This window comes from Dendrobates tinctorius, unplaced genomic scaffold (assembly GCF_039654945.1).
Source record: "Dendrobates tinctorius isolate UK_male_01 unplaced genomic scaffold, ASM3965494v1 ptg000499l, whole genome shotgun sequence".
Classification (NCBI taxonomy): domain Eukaryota; kingdom Metazoa; phylum Chordata; class Amphibia; order Anura; family Dendrobatidae; genus Dendrobates; species Dendrobates tinctorius.
In genome coordinates, this window is record NW_027362159.1 from 320113 (window position 1) to 338001 (window position 17889).

A 17889-nucleotide genomic window follows, 5' to 3' on the forward strand; every position below is an offset into this window, starting at 1 on the left:
AGCCAGTCATTGTGGCAAAGCCTCACACAGGACAAGACCAGCGATGGTGACGGCCATGGCCTCCAGCACGTCATTGTGGCAAAGCCTCACACAGGATACCAGCGACGGTGACGGCCATGGCCTCCAGACATCAGGCCATCATTGCTGCAAAGCCTCACAGAGGAGGAGACCAGTGATGGTGACGTCCATGGCCTCCAGCATGTCATTGTGGCAAAGCCTCACACAGACCAGCGATGGGGACGTCCATGGCCTCCAGACATCAGGCCATCATTGCTGCAAAGCCTCACACAGACCAGTGATTGGCCATCATAGCTGCAAAGCCTCACACAGGAGACCAGTAATGGTGATGTCCATGGCCTCCAGACATCAGGCCATCATTGCTTCAAAGCCTCACACAGGAGACCAGCAATTGGCCATCATAGCTGCAAAGCCTCACACAGGAGACCAGTGATGGTGACGTCCATGGCCTCCAGCACGTCATTGTGGCAAAGCCTCACACAGGAGGAGACCAGTGATGGTGACGGCCATGGCCTCCAGACATCAGGCCATCATTGCTGCAAAGTCTCACACAAGAGGAGACCAGTGATGGTGACGTCATTGTGGCAAAGCCTCACAGAGGAGACCAGGGATGGCAACAGCCTTGGCCTCCAGACATCAGGCCATCATTGCTGCGAAGGATTCTTTTGAAAGGATTACACATGGACATTTTATTTGAGAAAGTGAATTTGTCCAATTACTTCTGAGCCCCTAAAATGAGGATTTGTACAAAAATGGCTGCAGTTGCTAAACATTTCACAGATTTCTGTTTAACCCGGATTGTCTCCACTTTAACCGCAAAATAGCTGAAATCACGACGATTCATCACTGAACAAAGTTTTCTGGGCCTGACTGTGTATACCGCCATTCTGGTTATCGGTGCACCCTGCTACACACAGCCAATATACTGCAGTACTGGGCTTACAATCGTGTGGGGACCGTGGCGGAGCGGCCTCCTCCTGACACTCAGGTGGTTGTCCAGTGTCCATGAGGTTTCTTCTTCAGATGTTGGTCCGGCCCCATCCTGTCATCCTTACTAACCCCCCATACACATATTGGAGGGGTTTCTACATGTTCCAGGAACGTATGTGATTCTCTCCAGGAGCGGATTCTCGCTGATCTCGACCACCCACCTCTGACACTATGGACACACTTGGATGGCTGTGGGTTTGAGTGATCCACCAATACTTATAATCACTGTATGGACACGTCCAAGGACCGGGCATGTTAGGGCGCGGGGGTCCAGCATTTTCTAAATTTAATGCAATAATATAAACCTGTACAGAAGCGGCGGAGGAGTCTGTGCAGGATCCAAAAAATGGCTGACAGCAATATGAATGCTCCATTCACTGACAGCAAGCAGCGGTTCTCAGACCGTCCCACCAGCTGCTCTAGCCAAGGATTCCACCTCAGTCTGCGGTGGAGAGAGGCCGGCTGGTCACGGGCGAGCGGCCAGTCACGGACGGCCGCTCCGCAGCACTGCCGGCTGGTCACGGGCGAGCGGCCGCAGCAGGGCCGGCCGGTCACGGGCGAGCGGCCGCAGCAGGGCCGGCCGGTCACGGGCGGCCGCTCTGCAGTAGTGCGTGGTTCCTCATAAACTCCTCCACAGCCGGTCCCTGCAGTGCTTTCATGGCTCTCCAGTGCAGGGCCCCGCTGTTCTCCGCTTTTCCCTCCTCATGGCTCAGCTCTTCTTTGATGTAAGACAGCCAGAGATCTGGGAGACAGAAAAAAAAAAATTTCAGCTTCACCCAGACTGACAACCAAACTGGCTAGGGGGACGCAAGCCCCTCCTGTACCACAGAGCCTGGGGCTAGCAGGGGGATGGGAAATTCAGCATATATAGGGTAACACTGACCTGGATGTGTGGCCCCAAACTCCCGCAGCGCCCGCTCGTAGTACTCCCTCAGATTTTCCATCCTGCTTTTCTCCTGTGTTGCATGGGAAGACTAAGTGCTCCAGAGCTGAACTCCCTGACCGCCATCATCCACAACCAACGCTCCAGCCACACTCACCTGCTCTCTCTCTATGTCAATCATCTTCTGGAAGAAATCCTCAGAAAAGGGGCGACTCTCATGTAAGCTGGAGGAGAGGGGTGCACATTAGGCAAGAAACCGCACGGTGCTGACTGGGGAGAGGGCTGAGCCACCATCACACTACTCACCTCCTGAACACCTTCCTCGCTCGCTTGTAGCCCTGCGTCCTGTAGGCCCAGTCTAGGTACTTCACCTTCATGGTCCGGGTAGCAGTCGGATTGAGGACAAGTTTCTGTGGAGGGTGACAAGTCATGGGTGGCAGCGCTGCCTGGTGGTAGGAGACAGTGTGACAGGTTGGGGCACTTACCTGGTACAAGGACTCGGTAGATTCCTCATTTCTTTCCTTCTCACTCCAGTCCACCATCAATGTCCACAGAGGTAGACAGTCCTGTAGATAAGAGGCGGTCAGCAGGCCGCAGCCATCACATCACCACAGACACTGCATCACCATCTTACCTTCACGATGGTCAGTGCCTGCTCAAATACCCGCTCAAGGTTCTCCGCTTTCAGTGTCATCAAAGTCTCCAGTCTCTTCTTCCACATGTCCACAGACCCCGAAAACCTGTCAGTGGCTGCCGCCAGGATCTGAGCAGCCATATTGCCCTGGCCCAACTCCAATAGAAGAGTGATCTGGAATGGGACATCATGGATTACCCATCTGACGCCGGCGCACAGCCCATCCCCATCCTGCACATCTACTCACCCAGTCATGGTATCTGGCTTGTGGCAAGAGCTCGGCCTCATGAGCCTTCTGGAGGGCCACCAGCAGCCGCTCCTGTCGCTACAAGACAGATGTGAGACATGAACACAAGACACCCAAACACATGAAAGGGGTGTCCAGAAAGGGGACAAATGGCCTCCCACTTCTGAACCCCGCAGCTCTGTCCACAGGTTCTGGATACGACTGCAGATCTGGCAGAGCAGCCATTTCTCTGTTGGGCAGAAGGCTTGACAAAAGCCATGCAACCACAACATGCAGAAAAGACAGGTGCCCCAGTGTGGAGCGCAGCTCCTGCAGGAACAGTCCTGTGAGAAGAAGCAGCAGAAAGGTCCCCTATCTGCAGTCTCCTCCCTGGTAGTAGGCACATAACAGTTTTCTTATGTCCCTCCTTCCTCCCGGGGAGTCGGAGGCTAGCTGCCCGCCCGCCCCCACGTGTCCCTCCTTCGTCCCGGGGAGTCGGAGGCTAGCTGCCCGCCCGCCCCCACGTGTCCCTCCTTCGTCCCGGGGAGTCGGAGGCTAGCTGCCCGCCCGCCCCCACGTGTCCCTCCTTCCTCCCGGGGAGTCGGAGGCTAGCTGCCCGCCCCCACGTGTCCCTCCTTCCTGCCGGGGAGTCGGAGGCTAGCTGCCCGCCCGCCCCCACGTGTCCCTCCTTCCTCCCGGCGAGTCGGAGGCTGGCTGCCCACCCCCACGTGTCCCTCCTTCCTCCCGGGGAGTCGGAGGCTAGCTGCCCGCCCCCACATGTCCCTCCTTCCTCCCGGGGAGTCGGAGGCTAGCTGCCCGCCCGCCCCCACGTGTACCTCCTTCCTCCCGGGGAGTCGGAGGCTGGCTGCCCGCCCCCACGTGTCCCTCCTTCCTCCCGGGGAGTCGGAGGCTAGCTGCCCGCCCGCCCCCACGTGTACCTCCTTCCTCCCGGGGAGTCGGAGGCTGGCTGCCCGCCCCCACGTGTCCCTCCTTCCTCCCGGGGAGTCGGAGGCTAGCTGCCCGCCCGCCCCCACGTGTACCTCCTTCCTCCCGGGGAGTCGGAGGCTGGCTGCCCACCCCCATATGTACATCTTCCCTCCCGGAATGTTGGCTCCTGCCTGTCTCCACACATCCACTCTCCCTCCTGGAGAGTCGGCGCCTGCCTGTAGCCACAGATCTATGGTACGCTGAGCGACGTGTAAGCGCACCAACTCGTGGATATTTCCGTACCTGCTGCTTTAGCTCCTTGCTGTTAGTCTGCCTCTTGTACCTCTCCAGACAGAAGGAAAGGTACAGCTCCCACATGGGCTCTGAGAATGCAGAGAAGTTTCAGGTCAGCAGTGTTACACATGGCCACAAAGGGCAGGTTACACAATGCTCACCTGTCTGCAGAGAGCCCAGCGCCGACTCATACACACGGCTGCACCGCTCCTCTTGTCTCGCCAGCTCCTGTGCCTTCATCTGTTTGGATGTGTGCTCTGCTGATTGTGGAAGTTTGGTGGACAACTCCTGACGAGCCAAGAAGTCCCAGGTCAAAGGACTGTTCGCATATAGGGTCTGCAAGCTGAACACAGCACACGGTCAATCCCTGCCCCCCCAAGCTGTAGGACACGCCATTCCTAAGAGCACACGCACCAAGCAACACGTGACGGCAGGGACAAACCAGCAATGGTCCTTCTGAACCCATCACCCAAAAAGCCCTGCCAGCCTCTAGCGCCTCCCACGTCTATCAGACAGCGGTAACTTACTCAGCCAAAATCTCCTTCTGCAGCTCCGTGGTGAAGGGAAACTTCCGGGCAATGGAGAGAAGAGAAAGCTGGAACTCAACCTCTGGAATAGGAGACGACACTGGTCACTACCTCCCTGCGGAGCGCCATCACCACCACATACACCAGCATGGAGCTCACCTTTAATCTCCTCCTTGGCGGATTTATAGATGGCGCGGACCAGTCCTCCATCAAGTATTTCGTCCGAGTACGAGACATCCCCCTGTGAAGAAACATGTGGCCAATATCAGGTCAGACACAAGGGGTATCCTGCAATACATGATATGGAACCAGTAAATCACTAGTCTGTCCGTTCAGAGGGTGCCCCATCCGCTAATCAGGGGGACACGCAGCCCAGAACAGCACCGGGTGTAGGGGAAGCTTACAACATCCATCTCCGCCAGGTCTGCCTTCTCCTTCCTCTGCTTCTCAGCGTTCATTAGCTCCATCCGGAAATACTGTGGGGAAAAGCCACAGTCAGGACAGCCATACTATATATCAGGGCATAGAATAGGGGGAAAAGTAAGGCTGATAAATACTTAGTACTGCCCCCTATGTACCAGAATACAACAGCTATAATACTGCCCCCTATGTACCAGAATACAACAGCTATAATACTGCCCCCTATGTACCAGAATACAACAGTTATAATACTGCCCCCTATGTACCAGAATACAACTACTATAATACTGCCTCCTATGTACAAGAATATAACTACTATAATACTGCCTCCTATGTACAAGAATATAACTACTATAATACTGCCTCCTATGTACAAGAATATAACTACTATAATACTGCCCCCTATGTATAAGAATATAACTGCTATAATACTGCCCCCTATGTACAAGAATATAACTGCTATAATACTGCCCCCTATGTACAAGAATATAACTGCTATAATACTGCCCCCTATGTACAAGAATATAACTGCTATAATACTGCCCCCTATGTACAAGAATATAACTACTATAATACTGCTCCTATGTACAAGAATATAACTACTATAATACTGCCCCAATGTACAAGAATATAACTACTATAATACTGCCCCAATGTACAAGAATATAACTACTATAATACTGCCCCCTATGTACAAGAATATAACTACTATAATACTGCCCCCTATGTACAAGAATATAACTACTATAATACTGCCCCCTATGTACAAGAAAATAACTACTATAATACTGCCCCTATGTACAAGAATATAACTACTATAATACTGCCCCTATGTACAAGAATATAACTACTATAATACTGCCCCTATATACAAGAATATAACTACTATAATACTGCCCCTATGTACAAGAATATAACTACTATAATACTGCCCCCTATGTACAAGAATATAACTACTATAATACTGCCCCCTATGTACAAGAATATAACTACTATAATACTGCCCCCTATGTACAAGAATATAACTACTATAATACTGCCCCCTATGTACAAGAATATAACTACTATAATACTGCCCCCTATGTACAAGAATATAACTACTATAATACTGCCCCCTATGTACAAGAATATAACTACTATAATACTGCCCCTATGTACAAGAATATGACTACTATAATACTGCCCCTATATACAAGAATATAACTACTATAATACTGCCCCCTATGTACAAGAATATAACTACTATAATACTGCCCCCTATGTACAAGAATATAACTACTATAATACTGCTCCTATGTACAAGAATATAACTACTATAATACTGCCCCCTATGTACAAGAATATAACTACTATAATACTGCCCCCTATGTACAAGAATATAACTACTATAATACTGCCCCTATGTACAAGAATATGACTACTATAATACTGCCCCTATATACAAGAATATAACTACTATAATACTGCCCCCTATGTACAAGAATATAACTACTATAATACTGCTCCTATGTACAAGAATATAACTACTATAATACTGCCCCTATGTACAAGAATATAACTACTATAATACTGCCCCTATGTACAAGAATATAACTACTATAATACTGCCCCCTATGTACAAGAATATAACTACTATAATACTGCCCCCTATGTACAAGAATATAACTACTATAATACTGCCCCCTATGTACAAGAATATAACTACTATAATACTGCCCCCTATGTACAAGAATATAACTACTATAATACTGCCCCTATGTACAAGAATATGACTACTATAATACTGCCCCTATATACAAGAATATAACTACTATAATACTGCCCCCTATGTACAAGAATATAACTACTATAATACTGCTCCTATGTACAAGAATATAACTACTATAATACTGCCCCCTATGTACAAGAATATAACTACTATAATACTGCCCCCTATGTACAAGAATATAACTACTATAATACTGCCCCTATGTACAAGAATATGACTACTATAATACTGCCCCTATATACAAGAATATAACTACTATAATACTGCCCCCTATGTACAAGAATATAACTACTATAATACTGCTCCTATGTACAAGAATATAACTACTATAATACTGCCCCTATGTACAAGAATATAACTACTATAATACTGCCCCTATGTACAAGAATATAACTACTATAATACTGCCCCTATATACAAGAATATGACTACTATAATACTGCCCCTATGTACAAGAATATAACTACTATAATACTGCCTCCTATGTACAAGAATATAACTACTATAATACTGCCCCCTATGTACAAGAAAATAACTACTATAATACTGCTCCTATGTACAAGAATATAACTACTATAATACTGCTCCTATATACAAGAATATAACTACTATAATACTGCCCCCTATGTACAAGAAAATAACTACTATAATACTGCTCCTATGTACAAGAATATAACTACTATAATACTGCTCCTATATACAATAATATAACTACTATAATACTGCCCCCTATGTACAAGAATATAACTACTATAATACTGCCCCCTATGTACAAGAAAATAACTACTATAATACTGCTCCTATGTACAAGAATATAACTACTATAATACTGCCCCCTATGTACAAGAATATAACTACTATAATACTGCCCCCTATGTACAAGAAAATAACTACTATAATACTGCTCCTATATACAAGAATATAACTACTATAATACTGCTCCTATGTACAAGAATATAACTACTATAATACTGCTCCTATGTATAAGAATATAACTACTATAATACTGCTCCTAAGTACAAGAATATAACTACTATAATACTGCTCCTATATACAAGAATATAACTACTATAATACTGCTCCTATGTACAAGAATATAACTACTATAATACTGCCTCTATGTACAAGAATATAACTACTATAATACTGCTCCTAAGTACAAGAATATAACTACTATAATACTTCCCCTATGTACAAGAATATAACTACTATAATACTGCTCCTATGTACAAGAATATATCTACTATAATACTTCCCCTATGTACAAGAATATAACTACTATAATACTGCCCCCTATGTACAAGAATATAACTACTATAATACTGCTCCCTATGTACAAGAATATAACTACTATAATACTGCCCCTATGTACAAGAATATATCTACTATAATACTGCTCCCTATGTACAAGAATATAACTACTATAATACTGCTCCTAAGTACAAGAATATAACTACTATAATACTGCTCCCTATGTACAAGAATATATCTACTATAATACTGCTCCCTATGTACAAGAATATATCTACTATAATACTGCTCCCTATGTACAAGAAAATAACTACTATAATACTGCTCCTATATACAAGAATATAACTACTATAATACTGCTCCTATGTACAAGAATATAACTACTATAATACTGCTCCTATGTATAAGAATATAACTACTATAATACTGCTCCTAAGTACAAGAATATAACTACTATAATACTGCTCCTATATACAAGAATATAACTACTATAATACTGCTCCTATGTACAAGAATATAACTACTATAATACTGCCTCTATGTACAAGAATATAACTACTATAATACTGCTCCTAAGTACAAGAATATAACTACTATAATACTTCCCCTATGTACAAGAATATAACTACTATAATACTGCTCCTATGTACAAGAATATATCTACTATAATACTTCCCCTATGTACAAGAATATAACTACTATAATACTGCCCCCTATGTACAAGAATATAACTACTATAATACTGCTCCTATGTACAAGAATATAACTACTATAATACTGCCCCTATGTACAAGAATATAACTACTATAATACTGCCCCCTATGTACAAGAATATAACTACTATAATACTGCTCCCTATGTACAAGAATATAACTACTATAATACTGCCTCTATGTACAAGAATATAACTACTATAATACTGCTCCTAAGTACAAGAATATAACTACTATAATACTTCCCCTATGTACAAGAATATAACTACTATAATACTGCTCCTATGTACAAGAATATATCTACTATAATACTTCCCCTATGTACAAGAATATAACTACTATAATACTGCCCCCTATGTACAAGAATATAACTACTATAATACTGCTCCCTATGTACAAGAATATAACTACTATAATACTGCCCCCTATGTACAAGAATATAACTACTATAATACTGCCCCCTATGTACAAGAATATAACTACTATAATACTGCTCCCTATGTACAAGAATATAACTACTATAATACTGCCCCTATATACAAGAATATGACTACTATAATACTGCCCCTATGTACAAGAATATAACTACTATAATACTGCCTCCTATGTACAAGAATATAACTACTATAATACTGCCCCCTATGTACAAGAAAATAACTACTATAATACTGCTCCTATGTACAAGAATATAACTACTATAATACTGCTCCTATATACAAGAATATAACTACTATAATACTGCCCCCTATGTACAAGAAAATAACTACTATAATACTGCTCCTATGTACAAGAATATAACTACTATAATACTGCTCCTATATACAATAATATAACTACTATAATACTGCCCCCTATGTACAAGAATATAACTACTATAATACTGCCCCCTATGTACAAGAAAATAACTACTATAATACTGCTCCTATGTACAAGAATATAACTACTATAATACTGCCCCCTATGTACAAGAATATAACTACTATAATACTGCCCCCTATGTACAAGAAAATAACTACTATAATACTGCTCCTATATACAAGAATATAACTACTATAATACTGCTCCTATGTACAAGAATATAACTACTATAATACTGCTCCTATGTATAAGAATATAACTACTATAATACTGCTCCTAAGTACAAGAATATAACTACTATAATACTGCTCCTATATACAAGAATATAACTACTATAATACTGCTCCTATGTACAAGAATATAACTACTATAATACTGCCTCTATGTACAAGAATATAACTACTATAATACTGCTCCTAAGTACAAGAATATAACTACTATAATACTTCCCCTATGTACAAGAATATAACTACTATAATACTGCTCCTATGTACAAGAATATATCTACTATAATACTTCCCCTATGTACAAGAATATAACTACTATAATACTGCCCCCTATGTACAAGAATATAACTACTATAATACTGCTCCCTATGTACAAGAATATAACTACTATAATACTGCTCCTATGTACAAGAATATATCTACTATAATACTTCCCCTATATACAAGAATATAACTACTATAATACTGCCCCTATGTACAAGAATATAACTACTATAATACTGCCCCTATGTACAAGAATATAACTACTATAATACTGCCTCTATGTACAAGAATATAACTACTATAATACTGCACCTATGTACAAGAATATAACTACTATAATACTGCCCCTATGTACAAGAATATAACTACTATAATACTGACCCTATGTACAAGAATATAACTACTATAATACTGCTCCTATGTACAAGAATATAACTACTATAATACTGCCCCCTCTGTACAAGAATATAACTGCTATAATACTGCTCCTATGTACAAGAATATAACTACTATAATACTGCCCCCTCTGTACAAGAATATAACTACTATAATACTGCTCCTATGTACAAGAATATATCTACTATAATACTTCCCCTATATACAAGAATATAACTACTATAATACTGCCCCTATGTACAAGAATATAACTACTATAATACTGCCCCTATGTACAAGAATATAACTACTATAATACTGCCCCTATCAGGAGGCGCACAGTTTAGTGCTGGGAGCATACACTCACCTCCAGGTACAGTTTGGCGGAGTCTGGGTGGAAGCGCAGGGCGCGCAGGAAGAGATGTCTTGCACTCTCTGTTGACAGATGATCTTCAAACTCCCACTTGGCTGCCATTATCCACAAAGCTGAAAGCGAAGAGAGCAGTGAGTGTGTGCGGGGCGGAGGTCAGCGCGCGTCGGTGCCGTGTATTACCTGCTTTGTCCGGGTGCACGGCCAGGAGGGAGGAGAAGATGCTGCTGAGCTTCACTTTAAAGTTCTGAAATGGAGACAAGCGTCACATGGAGAAGGTGCGCCGGGCCGAGCGCAAAGTGACGGCGACACTCACCCACTTCTTACAGAAAGCCACGTGAGACATCCACATCTGCAGGTCCTCCTACAAGACGACAGCAGCCAGAGGTGAGGAGGTCTCCACCAACACTACAACCCCCAGCATGCCCACTATAGCCGCACATACCTTCCACTTGTTGGTGGCACGAATGAAGAGGTTGTGGACCCTCTGCAGGATCACGTACTCCAGCTCCTCCTTCTTATACCGGTATCCAATGCGCTGAAACCAGGGGAAACCGACCAATCAGGGGCAACCACTACTGCCACGCCCCTGCACCCAATACTGAGAGCGTGACCGAGATCCTGAGGCGCACAGCCCCCCTCCTAACTCACAGCCATCCTCCCCACCACCACCAGACCCCTCCCAGCCATCCCCCCCACCAACACCAGACCCCTCCCAACTCACAGCCATCCTCCCCGCCATCCCCCCCACCACCACCAGACCCCTCCCAACTCACAGCCATCCTCCCCGCCATCCCCCCCACCACCACCAGACCCCTCCCAACTCACAGCCATCCTCCCCACCACCACCAGACCCCTCCCAGCCATCCCCCCCACCACCAGACCCCTCCCAACTCACAGCCATCCTCCCCACCACCACCAGACCCCTCCCAGCCATCCCCCCCACCACCAGACCCCTCCCAACTCACAGCCATCCTCCCCGCCACCACCAGACCCCTCCCAGCCATCCCCCCCACCACCACCAGACCCCTCCCAACTCACAGCCATCCTCCCCACCACCACCAGACCCCTCCCAGTCATCCCCCCCACCACCACCAGACCCCTCCCAGCCATCCCCCCCCACCACCACCAGACCCCTCCCAGCCATCCCCCCCCACCACCACCAGACCCCTCCCAACTCACAGCCATCCTCCCCACCACCTCCAGACCCCTCCCAGCCATCCCCCCCACCACCACCAGACCCCTCCCAGCCATCCCCCCCCACCACCACCAGACCCCTCCCAACTCACAGCCATCCCCCCCGCCACCAGACCCCTCCCAGCCATCCCCCCCACCACCACCAGACCCCTCTCAACTCACAGCCATCCCCCCCACCACCACCAGACCCCTCCCAACTCACAGCCATCCCCCCCACCACCAGACCCCTCCCAGCCATCCCCCCCACCACCACCAGACCCCTCCCAGCCATCCCCCCCCCACCACCACCAGACCCCTCCCAGCCATCCCCCCCCCACCACCACCAGACCCCTCCCAGCCATCCCCCCCACCACCACCAGACCCCTCCCAGCCATCCCCCCCACCACCACCAGACCCCTCCCAACTCACAGCCATCCCCCCCACCACCACCAGACCCCTCCCAACTCACAGCCATCCCCCCCACCACCAGACCCCTCCCAACTCACAGCCATCCCCCCCCACCACCACCAGACCCCTCCCAACTCACAGCCATCCCCCCCCACCCAACTCACAGCCATCCCCCCCACCCAACTCACAGCCGTCCCTACCCAGACCCCTCCCAGCTCACAGCCATCCCCCCCAGACCCCTCACAGCCATCCCCCCCAACTCACAGCCATCCCCCCCAGACCCCTCACAGCCATCCCCCCCACCCAACTCACAGCCGTCCCCCCCAGACCCCTCCCATCTCACAGCCGTCCCCCCCAGACCCCTCCCAACTCACAGCCGTCCCCCCCAGACCCCTCCCAACTCACAGCCGTCCCCCCCAGACCCCTCCCAACTCACAGCCGTCCCCCCCAAACCCCTCCCAACTCACAGCCGTCCCCCCCCAGACCCCTCCCAACTCACAGCCGTCCCCCCCAGACCCCTCCCAACTCACAGCCGTCCCCCCCAGACCCCTCCCAACTCACAGCCGTCCCCCCCCAGACCCCTCCCAACTCACAGCCGTCCCCCCCCCAGACCCCTCCCAACTCACAGCCGTCCCCCCCCAGACCCCTCCCAACTCACAGCCGTCCCCCCCCCAGACCCCTCCCAACTCACAGCCGTCCCCCCGGATCCCTCAGTCTCCTCTGACCTCACAGCCCCGTCGACTCCTCCTTACCTTCCTCCTCTTTTTTAGCAGCTCCAGGAAGTTGATCTCATACTATAAGACAAGATGAGGGCAGTGATGAGGGGGAGCGAGAGCGAGAGGGGGAGCGAGAGCGAGAGGGGGAGCGAGAGCGAGAGGGGGAGCGAGAGCGAGAGGGGGAGCGAGAGCGAGAGGGGGAGCGAGAGCGAGAGGGGGAGCGAGAGCGAGAGGGGGAGCGAGAGCGAGAGGGGGAGCGAGAGGGGGAGCGAGAGCGAGAGGGGGAGCGAGAGGGGGAGCGAGAGCGAGAGGGGGAGCGAGAGGGGGAGCGAGAGGGGGAGCGAGAGCGAGAGGGGGAGCGAGAGGGGGAGCGAGAGCGAGAGGGGGAGCGAGAGGGGGAGCGAGAGCGAGAGGGGGAGCGAGAGGGGGAGCGAGAGCGAGAGGGGGAGCGAGAGGGGGAGCGAGAGCGAGAGGGGGAGCGAGAGGGGGAGCGAGAGCGAGAGGGGGAGCGAGAGGGGGAGCGAGAGCGAGAGGGGGAGCGAGAGGGGGAGCGAGAGGGGGAGCGAGAGCGAGAGGGGGAGCGAGAGGGGGAGCGAGAGCGAGAGGGGGAGCGAGAGCGAGAGGGGGAGCGAGAGCGAGAGGGGGAGCGAGAGCGAGAGGGGGAGCGAGAGCGAGAGGGGGAGCGAGAGCGAGAGGGGGAGCGAGAGCGAGAGGGGGAGCGAGAGCGAGAGGGGGAGCGAGAGGGGGAGCGAGAGGGGGAGCGAGAGGGGGAGCGAGAGGGGGAGCGAGAGGGGGAGCGAGAGGGGGAGCGAGAGGGGGAGCGAGAGGGGGAGCGAGAGGGGGAGCGAGAGGGGGAGCGAGAGGGGGAGCGAGAGGGGGAGCGAGAGGGGGAGCGAGAGCGAGAGGGGGAGCGAGAGCGAGAGGGGGAGCGAGAGCGAGAGGGGGAGCGAGAGCGAGAGGGGGAGCGAGAGCGAGAGGGGGAGCGAGAGCGAGAGGGGGAGCGAGAGCGAGAGGGGGAGCGGGAGGGGGAGCGGGAGCGAGAGGGGGAGGGGGAGCGAGAGCGAGAGGGGGAGCGAGAGCGAGAGGGGGAGCGAGAGCGAGAGGGGGAGCGAGAGCGAGAGGGGGAGCGAGAGCGAGAGGGGGAGCGAGAGCGAGAGGGGGAGCGAGAGCGAGAGGGGGAGCGAGAGCGAGAGGGGGAGCGAGAGCGAGAGGGGGAGCGAGAGCGAGAGGGGGAGCGAGAGCGAGAGGGGGAGCGAGAGCGAGAGGGGGAGCGAGAGCGAGAGGGGGAGCGAGAGCGGGAGGGGGAGCGAGAGGGGGAGCGAGAGGGGGAGCGAGAGGGGGAGGGGGAGCGAGAGGGGAGCGAGAGGGGGAGCGAGAGGGGGAGCGAGAGGGGGAGCGAGAGGGGGAGCGAGAGGGGGAGCGAGAGGGGGAGCGAGAGGGGGAGCGAGAGGGGGAGCGAGAGGGGGAGCGAGAGGGGGAGCGAGAGGGGGGGAGGGGAGCGAGAGGGGGGGAGGGGAGCGAGAGGGGGAGCGAGAGGGGGGGAGGGGAGCGAGAGGGGGAGCGAGAGGGGGGGAGGGGAGCGAGAGGGGGGGAGGGGAGCGAGAGGGGGGGAGGGGAGCGAGAGGGGGGGAGGGGAGCGAGAGGGGGGGAGGGGAGCGAGAGGGGGGGAGGGGAGCGAGAGGGGGGGAGGGGAGCGAGAGGGGGAGGGGGGGGAGGGGAGCGAGAGGGGGAGGGGGGGGAGGGGAGCGAGAGGGGGAGGGGGGGAGGGGAGCGAGAGGGGGAGGGGGGGGAGGGGAGCGAGAGGGGGGGGGAGGGGAGCGAGAGGGGGGGGGAGGGGAGCGAGAGGGGGGGGGAGGGGAGCGAGAGGGGGGGGGAGGGGAGCGAGAGGGGGGGAGGGGAGCGAGAGGGGGAGGGGGGGGGAGGGGAGCGGGAGGGGGAGGGGGGGAGGGGAGCGAGAGGGGGAGGGGGGGAGGGGAGCGAGAGGGGGGAGGGGGGGGAGGGGAGCGAGAGGGGTGAGGGGAGCGAGAGGGGGGAGGGGTGAGGGGAGCGAGAGGGGGGAGGGGTGAGGGGAGCGAGAGGGGGGAGGGGTGAGGGGAGCGAGAGGGGGGAGGGGTGAGGGGAGCGAGAGGGGGGAGGGGTGAGGGGAGCGAGAGGGGGGAGGGGTGAGGGGAGCGAGAGGGGGGAGGGGTGAGGGGAGCGAGAGGGGGGAGGGGTGAGGGGAGCGAGAGGGGGGAGGGGTGAGGGGAGCGAGAGGGGGGAGGGGTGAGGGGAGCGAGAGGGGGGAGGGGTGAGGGGAGCGAGAGGGGGGAGGGGTGAGGGGAGCGAGAGGGGGGAGGGGTGAGGGGAGCGAGAGGGGGGAGGGGTGAGGGGAGCGAGAGGGGGGAGGGGTGAGGGGAGCGAGAGGGGGGAGGGGTGAGGGGAGCGAGAGGGGGGAGGGGTGAGGGGTGCGAGAGGGGGGAGGGGAGCGAGAGGGGTGAGGGGAGCGAGAGGGGTGAGGGGAGCGAGAGGGGTGAGGGGAGCGAGAGGGGTGAGGGGAGCGAGAGGGGTGAGGGGGTGAGGGGAGCGAGAGGGGTGAGGGGGTGAGGGGAGCGAGAGGGGTGAGGGGGGGAGGGGAGCGAGAGGGGTGAGGGGGGGAGGGGAGCGAGAGGGGTGAGGGGGGGAGGGGAGCGAGAGGGGTGAGGGGGGGAGGGGAGCGAGAGGGGTGAGGGGGGGAGGGGAGCGAGAGGGGGGAGGGGGGGAGGGGAGCGAGAGGGGGGAGGGGGGGAGGGGGGGAGGTGGCCCCTTTGGCTCACCTGGATGTAGCTGATGAAGTCCTCCTTCTCCACCGTCCTCCTCCCCAGCTTGTACTCCAGAGACATTCGTTTCTTAATGACAGATCTGCAGAAAACAAGGTGAGATACGGGGCCCCCCAGAGACACCGACCTCCCCCACACACCGGGATCCCCCCAGAGACACCGACCTCCCCCACACACCGGGGGCCTTCCCAGGCATGCAGACCTCCCCACACACCGGGATCCCCCCAGAGACACCGACCTCCCCACACACCGGGATCCCCCCAGAGACACCGACCTCCCCCACACACCGGGATCCCCCCAGAGACACCGACCTCCCCCACACACCGGGATCCCCCCAGAGACACCGACCTCCCCCACACACCGGGATCCCCCCAGAGACACCGACCTCCCCACACACTGGGGGCCTTCCCAGGCATGCAGACCTCCCCACACACCGGGATCCCCCCAGAGACACAGACCTCCCCACACACCGGGATCCCCCCAGAGACACCGACCTCCCCACACACCGGGATCCCCCCAGAGACACCGACCTCCCCACACACCGGGATCCCCCCAGAGACACCGACCTCCCCACACACCGGGATCCCCCCAGAGACACCGACCTCCCCACACACCGGGATCCCCCCAGAGACACCGACCTCCCCACACACCGGGATCCCCCCAGAGACACCGACCTCCCCACACACCGGGATCCCCCCAGAGACACCGACCTCCCCACACACCGGGATCCCCCCAGAGACACCGACCTCCCCACACACTGGGGGCCTTCCCAGGCATGCAGACCTCCCCACACACCGGGATCCCCCCAGAGACACCGACCTCCCCCACACACCGGGATCCCCCCAGAGACACCGACCTCCCCACACACCGGGGGCCTTCCCAGGCATGCAGACCTCCCCACACACCGGGATCCCCCCAGAGACACCGACCTCCCCCACACACCGGGATCCCCCCAGAGACACCGACCTCCCCACACACTGGGGGCCTTCCCAGGCATGCAGACCTCCCCACACACCGGGATCCCCCCAGAGACACAGACCTCCCCCACACACCGGGATCCCCCCAGAGACACAGACCTCCCCCACACACCGGGATCCCCCCAGAGACACAGACCTCCCCCACACACCGGGATCCCCCCAGAGACACCGACCTCCCCACACACCGGGATCCCCCCAGAGACACCGACCTCCCCACACACCGGGATCCCCCCAGAGACACCGACCTCCCCACACACCGGGATCCCCCCAGAGACACCGACCTCCCCACACACCGGGATCCCCCCAGAGACACCGACCTCCCCACACACCGGGATCCCCCCAGAGACACCGACCTCCCCACACACCGGGATCCCCCCAGAGACACCGACCTCCCCACACACCGGGATCCCCCCAGAGACACCGACCTCCCCACACACCGGGGGCCTTCCCAGGCATGCAGACCTCCCCACACACCGGGATCCCCCCAGAGACACCGACCTCCCCACACACCGGGATCCCCCCAGAGACACCGACCTCCCCACACACCGGGGACCCCCCAGAGACACCGACCTCCCCACACACCGGGATCCCCCCAGAGTCACCGACCTCCCCACACACCGGGGACCCCCCAGAGACACCGACCTCCCCACACACCGGGATCCCCCCAGAGACACCGACCTCCCCACACACCGGGGACCCCCCAGAGACACCGACCTCCCCACACACCGGGATCCCCCCAGAGACACCGACCTCCCCACACACCGGGGGCCTTCCCAGGCATGCAGACCTCCCCACACACCGGGATCCCCCCAGAGACACCGACCTCCCCACACACCGGGATCCCCCCAGAGACACCGACCTCCCCACACACCGGGATCCCCCCAGAGACACCGACCTCCCCACACACGGCTCTCACCTGACTTCCTTGCTGCTCAGCAGTCCCACCCGCTCCAGCTGCTGCAGCTCCGGGATGTGATCCTCCGCGCGGCGCTGGACGAACTCCGCCATACCGCTGCTCCACACGGCGGCTCCTCACCGCTGCACCACGTGCTTCCGGAGACGCTCTGTCCTC

General features: G+C 53.9%; 2 protein-coding genes across 2 annotated transcripts; both read right to left on the bottom strand.

The window, feature by feature from the left end:
• Nucleotides 1–692: 692 nt before the first annotated feature.
• UTP6 (UTP6 small subunit processome component) lies at nt 693–17874 on the bottom strand. The gene is made up of 19 exons (XM_073564887.1): nt 17734–17874; nt 15838–15922; nt 13082–13123; nt 11191–11283; nt 11062–11109; nt 10929–10992; nt 10743–10861; nt 4904–4975; nt 4659–4740; nt 4500–4581; nt 4134–4315; nt 3982–4061; nt 2773–2850; nt 2526–2699; nt 2377–2457; nt 2198–2301; nt 2049–2115; nt 1892–1964; nt 693–1750 (listed from the first exon to the last, which is right to left on the bottom strand). Exons 1-19 carry the CDS (start codon nt 17823–17825, stop codon nt 1593–1595), a joined length of 1776 nt encoding a protein of 591 aa, XP_073420988.1. The 5' UTR covers nt 17826–17874; the 3' UTR covers nt 693–1592.
• Nucleotides 13155–13811, bottom strand: LOC141078070 (uncharacterized; the record flags this gene model as incomplete). Its single annotated transcript, XM_073564896.1, has 1 exon — nt 13155–13811. A coding segment is annotated over one exon (657 nt), but the record flags the coding sequence as incomplete, so codon positions are not given.
• Nucleotides 17875–17889: the final 15 nt, after the last annotated feature.